This window comes from Leishmania panamensis (genome assembly GCF_000755165.1).
Source record: "Leishmania panamensis strain MHOM/PA/94/PSC-1 chromosome 24 sequence".
Classification (NCBI taxonomy): Eukaryota; Euglenozoa; class Kinetoplastea; order Trypanosomatida; family Trypanosomatidae; genus Leishmania; species Leishmania panamensis.
Genome location: NC_025870.1, coordinates 365614 through 376656, shown reverse-complemented (window position 1 = coordinate 376656; position 11043 = coordinate 365614). Strand labels below are relative to the sequence as shown.

The window sequence follows — 11043 nt, the reverse complement described above, 5'->3', positions numbered from 1 at the left end:
TACAGGCTCTAGTCAGTCGCACTCGTAGTAGCGGCGGAGTTTTCTTTTCCGCACCTCTCGTTTTGTCTTCGTTGTTATTCGCAGCTGAAACTGCGCAATTGTGTGGGGTAGCGGCGCTTCGTAGGGTAGCCAAAGGTGACGTGAGCGAGCAGGGGAGGGGTGGGGGAGATGGTCCGAAAGAGAAGTCGGTTGAAGCCTGTGAGTGTGTGTGGAGGACGACAGTTGATGTGCCATCCACAAAGAAACGAGCCACGCTCGTCAAGTATGCGCGTGCGTGTTGAGGGGAGGCGCTACAGTGGTGAGCAGTGATGGAGCGGGAGGTGGTAGCAGTGTTTTGGGGTACCGTTGTAAGCGCTCACGTATCAATGCCATGCCTCGCCTATCGGAGTGCTAGTGGTGAGAAAAAGAGTGGGGATGTCTCCTGTGAGTCGCCATCCGTCTCTCTCTTCGCTCCTTCGCTTCGGAGCATCAACCAAACGGGAGAGGGGGGGGGGGGAGGAGGAGGAGGAGGGCAGCCGCTCCTCATAAGCAAAATACGCACGCGAGGTGAACATCAGCACAGGGAATCAAGAGGACGCTGTCATGTGCGCTGTGGCAGTCACCAGGATGTTTGCAACGGAGAAATTAAGGCGACACACAAAGAGAAGAGAGAATAGAAGAGAGAGACGGAGACAAACTCAATGGCCACGCTTGCGTACACGCACCCATGTACGAAATTGCACGACATCAACAAGAACCGGTTCGCCCATCACGGCATCAGCGGACGTTGGCCGTCCGTCCGCCGCACTGGGGCTTGCCTCCACCCCAGCTGCCGAGGTGGTGACTTTCCCTGCTCCAAAGTGATTCATCGGCAGGTTTGTTGCATCATCTGTCGCTGCCTCTGGCTTCTTTCGCTCCCAGAACATTTCCACAGTAGGCGTTTGCAGGATGCCCTCGTCCTTCACCGCTTGCCCGGCGAGGGGTCGAGCTGCGCACCACTGACGGCGTCCTGTCCTGGTAGCGGCGCAGACATCCTCGACGTCGTCCATGTCTTCGTCGCTTCTGTTGTCTGCGACGACATTGGCTCTTCGAGGAGGGGCCTTGCTGAAGCTGCCGCTTGTCGCCGTCGTCAGTCCTACCGCCGTTGACGACCCCGCAGCACTCGTGTCGTTGTCAGCGGACGCCAGGGGAAGCAGCGGTACGGCATTGAAGTAAACCATCACCTCCTCCATCAAGGAGAGTGTGCGACGGTCGCGCTGCTTGCCAATCACCATCCACTGCTCCGGGTTGTACTTGAGGCGGATGAAAAAGGTCTCCTCCATGTCCGCCTCCTCTGGCCAGTTCTGCGCTTGCGGCTGCAGCCGAACGCAGAAGCGAACCGGCTCTCCGGCGACGAACACGAAGTCGGACGGCTGGTTTACCATGGCGTTCCCGAACAAAGATGTGCCTGCGTCAGGGTTGTAGTCCCCACCGCTGCCGTACCAGCGGCTCAGCTGTGTGCCGTAGGAGCCACTGGAGAAGTTCGAGTTGGTGCTCGGCTGAGGCGGTTGTGGATGAGATGGCGCCACTGCGTGGTGGGTGTTGCGCGGCAGCGGTGCCAAGCGATGGGTGGTGCTCGCTATCGAAAGCGAGGTGGAGGGAGGCTGGGCTACGTAGTTGGTCGCTGCTCCAAAGCGCATTGTCCAAGGAGACTCGGCGTACATGACGATGTTGAAGACACAGAGGTGCTTCGAGTGGAAGGCGGCCACAGGGCCCCACATTGTGTTGCACGTCTCCTCCAAGTGACGCAGCGTGACTAAGTTGAAATGCACAGCGCTGGACGCCGTTGTCTGGCACCTGACTCCGCTGCTGCTGCTGCTTCTGCCTCCACCGCCGTTGTACTCGTTACTGGCCGTGCCATCGATAGTAGTGCTACTGGGACTGCAGCGGGTGTACGTGGCATGGGTAAAGGGGCGGGTACCGGTGCTGCCTACGCTGGTGCTGCGTGCGCGAGAGGCGCTGTGGACAGTGCGCATGTCTGCGGCAGGGTCCATGTCGCTGTGGTAGTGGGACGTGGTCACTGTACCGAACGTCGAGGTCAGCACCCCTGTGGATGCCGTCGTATCTACTGCTTTGCCTGCCAACGTTGTGGTGGTGGTTAACATGGTGCTCTGACACGTTTCCCCACCATGGCTCGCTTTCACGCCGGTGGCACTCACCAAGGCGTCTTCCTGGATGGCCTCGGCGCTCTCCGCCGTCACCTCTGTGGTGCACAGGACAAGTCGATCCTCTGGCGGCGTCATCAGAAACGTCTGATGCCAGTTAGAGTAGAGGGCCTCCATCTGCACTTGATGCGTACACTCGGGCTGCGCAGGGCGGAAGGACGCGATGAGGTCCAGCTCATAGAGAATGCTCAGCACCTCCTGCGGCTTCCACTCCGTCATGAGGAGTTTGTTGTATACCTCGCATACGCGCACAATCTCGTACGACGGCTCAGCGTCGAGCACGCGTAGCACGGCGCCGCGCAGCCACAGTGAGGTGCTCGTGAGGAGATTCTTCATCTTCACAAGGCAGTAAACACGCCCCTGGAAGTGCTTAAAAACATAGTTAAAGCTGATAGCGGCTTGAAAGGGCAGCACTACACTCAGGGCGGTCGTGCACGGCTCACGGCCGCGGAGGAAGGTAAAGGCGATGCGAGCCTGATTCGCGGCCATCGCGGCGGAAGGTGCGGGATCCTTGCCCGCCTCTCTACAGGATGTCACTGTCTCTGGGCGCTTGCTCGCCAACGCTTCGGCGGAGATTGGGGTGGTGAGGAGCGGCAGCAGCGGCAGACGTAGGCATATGCGCAGAACGGCGACGCCAGCTTTCTCCGACCCTGTGGCTTCGGTCGCCGGTGTCACCGTGTGTGAGGTATCGGGAAAAAGCCGAATCACCGTCTCACGCAGCGGGTCGGCCGCCACGTAGCTCCCCACCTGCAGCACCGACGTGCCAGAAGCTACGGCGTCGCTCTTATTTGGGGTCTTAAAGTGCACCTCCGGTGGCGGGAGGTTTTTCAGGAAGGAGCTGAGGTGAATCGGCACTACGGTGCGAGCGACGGCCATTGCGGCCGCTGTCTTTGTTCTGTGCAACGTCGCGGGCGTGTTCTTGTCGTCTCGTATGGCCGTGTCAGAGTGCACCAGCAGGAGCTCCAGCGTACCCTCGGAGACTTTGCGCAGTGAGGACAGTGCGGGCGTCGTGGGGGCTCCGCCAGGGATGCCTGAGGAGCTGAGACAGGAAAGGGAGGCGACTGGCCCACGATTTCCTAGCTCGGAGGGGGTGCAGGACGCTTTGGTATTGCGATGAGCGGGAAGTGAAGACTGGTACTGCTGTTGCGGGGAATTTTTGCTATTGTGCTCCACACCGGCCGAGGTCGTCGCTGCGGCCGATCTCGACGGCACACCTTGCCGAGCTAGCGACAGCGCCTCGACTGGTTGTGAGGTCCGCGCAGCGAAGGAGTCACTCAGGAGCAAGACGCCACTGCCACCGCAAGGCACCATAACTCGAGAGCCAGGTCCGGACAAGGCCATGCTTAAGCTCGAGAAGGAGGCGGCAAGGTTAGAGCGCGTCCCTGCGCCGCTCTTCGGGCGGTACGCGTTGGGGGTGCCAAGAGTCACCACAGCAACGAGGCGCGGCGTGCCTGGCGGTGTGTGTGCCTCGCTACTGTCGCTGTTCATCCCGTCATCCTCCGGCGGGGGCAGCAGCGAGTTCAGCGCGAGGGGCGAGGTCAACGCCTGTCTCAGCGCTTGCTCGTGATGGTGAGCTTCGGTACCATCGGCGGCAAGCGGCAGGAGAAGGCTACCTGGGCTGACCTTGAACGAGCAGGTGCATTCCGCGGTAGGATAAGGACCATCTCCTCCAGCTGCCCTTCCCTGCCCTCCAGGCGCCGCAGCAAGTCCTCCTGCGAGCCGAGAGTCCGTAAAACTCACCGACATGACACTGCCGAAGCCTTCGGCAGATGCCGCTGTCGCTGATGGCGCGCTGATGAAGAGAGGGTCCTCCAGCTCTACGTTCAACGTCACGTAGTCAACACTATCAGCAAAGCAGTGAGCTTCACGTGGAAGCGTAAGTCGGAGATGCACGTTGTTGCGCTGCTCCGGCACCTGTAGCAGCGCGGAGCGCCCGACTGGCTGGTAAAGCGGCTCCACTGTGACGTGCGTCAGGCACGGTGCGGGGAAGGCGTGCGACCCTGCCATCCTGAGCGACGACGCCCAGTCACTTGCGCGACTGCAGCTGCCGCCGATGTTGTACTGAGGATAATAGGCGAGCCACATGCTGCCATTGCACAGGAGTAGGCGACGCACAAGATAGGTACCTGAGTGGCATATCGGAAAGGTGAAGGTCACGCGCAGTCGATGCGTCTGCTCGTCGTAGTGAACGTTGTCAGCGTCGCGGATGTTCACCTCGTGAGTCGCCTCCTCGTCACTGCCCCAGTCCTTGCGTGACTCCAGCGTCAGCTGAAAGCCAACCGCGGGTCTCGCCTCACGAGTCAGCGCTTTCATCCCTCCTGCTGCCGCAGGAAAGGCCGGGCGTACCAGCGGATTGATTGTGTATACAGACGAGAAGGTGATCTGCACGACATCATCAACGTCAGCCCGCAGTACACCAGGCACTGCCGTGGTGGGCGATTTGCTCATGACAAGGGTGCTGTCGCCCTTCGAGACCGCAGCGGAGACGGCGGTTGCCTTATGCTCCACCTTCACTGTGAGCGGGGACGTAAAGTGCTCTAGTGGGTACTCAGACGGCTCCTCGTGGAAGACGGTGTCCATCACCAACGCGTCAACCCGAACTAGATCCCGCCACTGCTCTGTCCTGGTGCGTGCGGAGAAGAGGCGACTGTCAAGTGAGCCGACGACATACTTCGCAGGCACGCCGCAGTCCGCCGCTCCGACAACGGTGTCAGCGGGGTCCTCGGGGCATTCGCCGTGGTTGCTCAGAAGTATCAGCACACACTCGCGGTAAAGAGCGTAGTCAGCGCTGGTGCGAAAAACGCGAAGCCAAAGCTTCGCGTGTGGCTCGCCCATTGTAGCACCCTGCGCTGCATCGCCTGAACCCGCGGTAGCCTCAGCACTGCAGGAGCCATACAGCCCTGCACGGTGCATGAGTCGCTGTCGCGCCTCCACATAGAGCCGGCGCACAAACAGCTCGATCCGCCGCCAGCCTTGGCGCTTGATGTAGGGCAGCAGGCGCTCCGCCACGATGTTGGCCGTCACGTTGGGGTGGTCCATGAGGAAGGTCATAGCGAGTTGGGTGTAGAGCTGGAATTCGCGGCGCCGCTGCTCTCCGATGCGCAGGGTGAGGGCCGCCATCGCAGTCAGCACCCGCCACAGCCGCAACGCCTTCTCCGGCGATGACAGCTCCTCGATGCTGGCAAACGAAGACGGCGCCGCGGCAGCCGATACGGTAGCATTGTCCCTAGAAGGACTTGGCGAAGCTTGCTCGCCCAACGACACGATGTTGCTGTGAGAAGCTAGGCAGCTGAAATGGCTGTAGCCTAGATCGCGCGCTATGGCCACCAGTGCATCTCTGGCATGCTCTAGTAGAGCCGCTGCCTCCGCGCAGCTGCGGCGCAGGTGCCGTTGATGGCTCTGCATGGATCGAATCACCTGCGCACTTCCAGCATCGACTGCTCCACGGATGGCTTGCAGACTGCCCTGCAGTTCCTCCGGCTCCATGTGCTCGGAAAGCAAACCTGTAGAAGTGGCGAGATCGACCAGGTAGACGGCCGACACCTGCACTGTGTCCTCGCAGCACCTCAGTAGGTAGTTAAGCTCTCTGTCGCACATCATGGTATCCGCATCCGCGTCGTCCTCCAGCGCAATGCCGGGATGAGAGGTCAATGTGGTAGCATGTACAGAGCCAGCGGTGAAGCCGCTCGAACTCCCATCTGCCGACCCCCTTCGCACCGCGCTACGTTCGCCGTCGGGATGCCCAGAGAAGAGCCCAGGAACGACAATGCAGAAGTGGCCGGAGGCGTTGGCGGGGGCGGCGGCAGAGGACGGGCTCGTGATGGAGCGGCGGACGCCGCTGCCTCTGCTGTCGAGACGTGCGAGCGGGTCAAGCTGCGCGGTTCCACTACTCCGCACAAACGCTCTTTCGGGAACGTTTGCGGTGACGGCTGTAGTGGGAACGATAGAGGAGGAGGGCCGCGGTGACGCTTCTGACGCACGTTCTCTGTCCTCGTCGTTGTTCACGTCTGAAGCCACGGAAACCATGCCACTCTCGTTCCCGCTACGGTGCACCGACGGCGAAAGCTTCGTGAGAGGCAGCGATATGGAGGACGCTAGACACGTGCTGTTCTGCTCCTCTGCGGTGGCGCCGTTGAGGGAGGTGGCACCCACGCGTCGCGGACGGCAGAGTCCGCTTGTCGGCCACCACATACGAAGCCCAGACAAGTAGCACTGCAGCAGGAAGAGCTGCTGATACGTCGCGGAGTGCAAGGGGACCGCGCCACACGTGCTGCCCACCGCCGATCCTGGCGATGGTGGCACCGCGGGCTTGTCCGTGACATCCTCAGTGGGCAGCTCGTCGAACTTCTCGCGCGTGACCTGCATGAACGTGTGATAGCGCGCCATCGCCGCTGCGGTGTCGCCGAGCAGCAACGAGCATGTCATCTCTGCTGACGCGACGACCAGGAGACCTTCAAGCAGCTCTGCCCCCGTGTCCAACCCTCTCGGGTAGCCAGACTTACTCTGTGCCCAACCAGTGAGCCTGTGCGCCTCGAACAAGTTTGGCACCTGCCCCAGTCGCTGCAGCGTCGCCACCGAAGCGCGTACAAAGCCGTAGTCTTCTGAGCTGTTGTAGTACTCAAGGAAAAGATGCACCAGCACTGCACGAGCGTTGAGCACGAGACCGTACTGCAGGTAGTGTACAGCGAGGTCGTAGCCGCGTCGCCAAAACTCCTGTATGCTCCAATACTTCGGCGTCGCTGCTAGTGGCGCCGAGACGGCACCAACTGGCAGTTTCTGCGGAGACATGGGCGGTGATGCGCCAGCGTCGGTGCTCAGTACCTTTCCCGCCTCACTGGCCAGTGACGCCACTTCTGTGCTTGCCTTCGCAGCTGCCGACGTCTTCGGCTTCGTGAAAGGGTCCTGCGGGGACAGTCGCTTCTGCGCTGCGCATTCCTCGAGCGCCTGATGTAGCCGCGCGCCGTGTGTGATGACGGCGGAGTGCAGCCGCTCGAGGATACGCATCGGCGTCTCGTTCGGCATGTAGGTGCACATCTGCTGCGGCAGGAACTTTGCATCGCAGAGCTCCTTGTAGTACTTGCGCAGTTGCCTAACAGCAGCGTTTACCCTGGTCTGATTAACCGCCGGTGCGGGTGATGTTGAGCCATCTGCGGAGCGCGCAGGTGCGTTTTCTGTGGGGGCTGGTGACCCCGACTTGGCAACTGTCGTCTGCCCACTGCTCTCATGTACCTCTGCGAAACGGGAGGCTTCCTCGGCAGCGGCAATGAGGTCGCTATGCACGAGCAACACCAAGAAGCCGTCGCCTTCGCCCTTGCGCGTCAGGGCGGCGCGCCAATCCAGCGCGATCTGCGCTAGCGCTGTTGGCCTCGACTCCGACTCATCGACTGCGTAGAACAGAAGATGCAGCACTGAGGTGCCCCTCACCACGGTGGCGATGTCGGTGGTCTTGGCAAGCTGAAGACGCACGCGGCTCCCTGGCAGGTACGGGCCGGTGTGCAGCGTGGTGGTGGTCGGCGACGCAGCGCTGCTCACCGGAGCAGACGCTATAGTGTCCTTCTGATGAGCAGCTTCGTACGTCTTCGTGCCCATCGGCACTTTCGCCTGCATTGTGAACCCGAAAACGCGTTCCACAGGTACCCACGGCATGAGTCGGCGCTGCAAGTCGCGCAGACACCGCTCCACGATCGCCGGCGTGGCGAGGGGCTGATGCTGGCCATCTGTGTGCCGCACAAGACACGTGATGAGAGCTGGCGGAAGATCAAAGTGTGTGTCTACGCGATTGTCGGAGCAGATGGCTGTGGAGGACGACGAGGCAGTGCGCGTCGATTGGGGCTCAGCCACATTCCTGGCCACTGCTGCAGGTACCGTTGACGCCGTGTCGTGTGCAGTCGGACATTGAAGGTGGCAAAATGCTTTATCTCCATTCCACGTTGGTACATCGGTGTTGCTCGGGTTGGGTGGTGACGTCCTTGCGGTGTGCAGACCTAGGTTTCTGTGCGGCAGCGGTGCGTATCCAGGGAACATCCGGCCCCCCAAGCTGGAAGCTATGCTTACCACAACCGCTGTCTGAGTGTGGGTGTCAGTTTGTGTCTGCGTCTGTGGTGAGGCGAAGCGGTAGTAAGTGCGAAGGGTGATGGTGGGGGTAGTGCTGGAGGAACAGGTGGGAGTAGCGCAGAGAGAGAGAGAGAGAAAGTCGAGTATGTGTGGGGAGGGGAGGGGGGAGAGTGCAAACCGTCGATGCGTACGGGTGTGCTGGCCTGTGACGGTGCACCCGTGCCCCAAACCACACCAGTCAATGTAAAGAAGAGAAGTGCGTGTGCGTGTGTGTGTGTGTGTGGGGAGGGGGGAGGGAGGAGGGAGGCGGACTGCGAGTTGGTTATCGCGTTGTGCGCGGTAGAGGAGAAGTTGGAGGGAGAGTCGAGTAGTCACTTGAGGAGAGGCTGGCAAGTGGTACGCCGCTGAGAGGGGCGTTTCATCACCTACAAGAGAGCCCGTGCCGCCGCATACTCACTGCACATGCTCGGCCAGGGAAAAGGCAAGTTAGGGGGTGGGTGGGGGAGCACAGCAGGAGGCCCCGCCCCTTTCAGGAAGGCAAAGGGGCATTTGTCCACAGGGTGGTCACTGGATGTGTGGTGGTGAAGGGGGGGGAGGGAGGGACAGGAGGAGCAGGCCGCGTAGTCCTCGTAGCTTCTCTCCCTTCCTCGAAGACAAGCAACAAAAATGAAACAGAAGACACGCGAGCCTGCACATGCGCCTCTTGGCGTCTGTGCGGGTTTCCTCTCTTCCCCTTCTCTTTCCGTCTTGCTGTGCCTTGAGCTGTGTTCGAACCCATCCCCCCCTTAGCACGAGGAGAAGATGCACGGCGAGAGGGAGGGAGGCACAGCCCATCGTGCAGATCAATACAGAACACGAAGAGAGAGAGAGAGAGCACCCCTTCGCCTACAATACGCCACCTTCAACCTCCGCCCCTGCCCCTTCGCACGCCCCACCGATGACGTGGACACCGACTTCTACAGTGCTTGTGCTGTACCCATCCCCCGTGATTTCTTACAGGGTGCTAAATCTTCACGGTGGTCTCGGTAAGGTAGGTGCCATTTTCTGGATCCTGTCGGTGCAACGAGCACAGCTCCAGCTCCGGTATCTCGAACAACTGCCTGCCATCTTCGCCCGCGCCAATGGCTGCGTCCGGAAAGGCCTCTATGATGGACTGCGCATCAAAAGTCCGACGTGCTGCACGCCCCTTGCACCACTTCTTGTTCATGATCGTCACGTGCAGCACCCGGCGCGACTTCTCCGCCTCTTCAGGGTTGTGGATGAGCTCAGCTAAGCTTTCATGCAGAACGCGCTGCAGCTGCTGCACTGTGGCGAGCCCGGCTGTGTCGTCGATGCCCATGTACACGACGCTCGCTTTCTCTGAGTGGTAAAGCGCATTCTGTCGACCTGCTCTCATCACCTGCAGCCCGCCCCCGAGCCGCACGAGCGGATGGCGGTGCGTCGGAGCGAGAGACGGAGCTCCGCTCAGCGCATACGTTGTGTCCTTGGACGCCGCCCACTTCTCTTTCATCGTTGCCCAGGCAGAGACGAAAGGGCCATGCAGCAGCTCCTTAGCGAATTCAACATCCTCACGGCGTGGAAGCCTCAGCAGGAGTAGCGTCATGTGCAGCTTGACGGTGCGTGCCACTAGCTCAGAGGCGGCCGTGGGCTTCGAAAAGGATGAGGCAGTTGTTTCCTCAGGGTCAGTTGCTCCACCCACCGCCGCCGCGCTCTCCTGTTGGGTCAACTCGTACTTGGAGGCGACAAAGCTACGCAAGTCCTCTAGGACGCTCGTCGCATTCGCCACCACCGCGGGCAGCTTCCCAATGGGAAGGGACACAAAGTGCGTGAAGCCTCTATCGACTCTCTCCGCACCCGGTGGGCGGAACTGCGCATCCTGCGCCGGGCTTCGCACATCTTCCTCGTCATCATCACTGCTGTCTCCTTCTTCACCTGGGCTGCAGGGTCCGCCAGTTGCGCGGTCACTGCAGTTAGGCTCGTCGTCCCAGGACATGTCCTCGTCGCCTTTTTCTACGGCCAGTTCCGCTATCGCCGGATTAGCACTCGTTGCGCTGCGGTGCGACGCCGCCGCGCGAGGCTTCGCAGCGGGTATGTGCGACTCCGTGAAGACACGGTAGGTTCGCTTTGTGAGGGAGGTCTGCATGAGGCGAACGCCAGCATCCTTGCAGGTGCCCGGACGCTGCACGAACGAACGTGGTCCTGCCACCTTTTCGGTCTTGGCGGGACCGCCGGCATGACGAGGGCGGGAGGTGGCGGAGTTGTTGCTGTACCCCGGCTCTGGAGAGAGACAGTATGCACACACGTGGCGTATGTCGTTGCTTTGCTTGCCACACGCAGTGCACTTCCACTCGCGTTTCGGTGGCCGGGTGAGGGCGATGCGGCGTCCATGCAAACCGCGGGAGTCGCCGTACACCTTGACGAGTTGCTCACGCGTGGCGGCGTCGACCCTCTTCTCTGCCTGTACCACTGCTACATCCTCCTTCGTCATTGGCTGCGCCGAGGACGGCGGCATGATGAGCTGCGCCATGATGCAGCCGCAACCAGTCAAGTGCTCACGCGCGTATGAGTGTCTCCTCTCGCCGTGCTTATGGGCGTGTGTGTTTTGACGAGCGTAGAGGTGATTAGCGTTAGAGGTCGAGCGACTGAGGGCGCACAAGCATGACCTGCGTTCACACGGTATGGACACACGAGCCCATACACCGAGAGAGAGAACAAGAGGCAGAGGGGCAGTCAAGTACGAGGAGAGGGTCGTGGCGGCGGAGAGCAATGATACCTCATTGGCACGGACTCTTTCCTCTGTTCATTG

General features: G+C 61.0%; 2 protein-coding genes across 2 annotated transcripts; both read right to left on the bottom strand.

The window, feature by feature from the left end:
* Positions 1-677: 677 nt before the first annotated feature.
* Positions 678-7829, bottom strand: LPMP_241050 (hypothetical protein; the record flags this gene model as incomplete). Its single annotated transcript, XM_010701143.1, has 1 exon — positions 678-7829. One exon carries the CDS (start codon positions 7827-7829, stop codon positions 678-680), a length of 7152 nt encoding a protein of 2383 aa, XP_010699445.1.
* Positions 7830-9240: 1411 nt separating this feature from the next.
* LPMP_241040 (hypothetical protein) lies at positions 9241-10764 on the bottom strand (the record flags this gene model as incomplete). Its single annotated transcript, XM_010701142.1, has 1 exon — positions 9241-10764. One exon carries the CDS (start codon positions 10762-10764, stop codon positions 9241-9243), a length of 1524 nt encoding a protein of 507 aa, XP_010699444.1.
* Between the last annotated feature and the right edge of the window lie 279 nt (positions 10765-11043).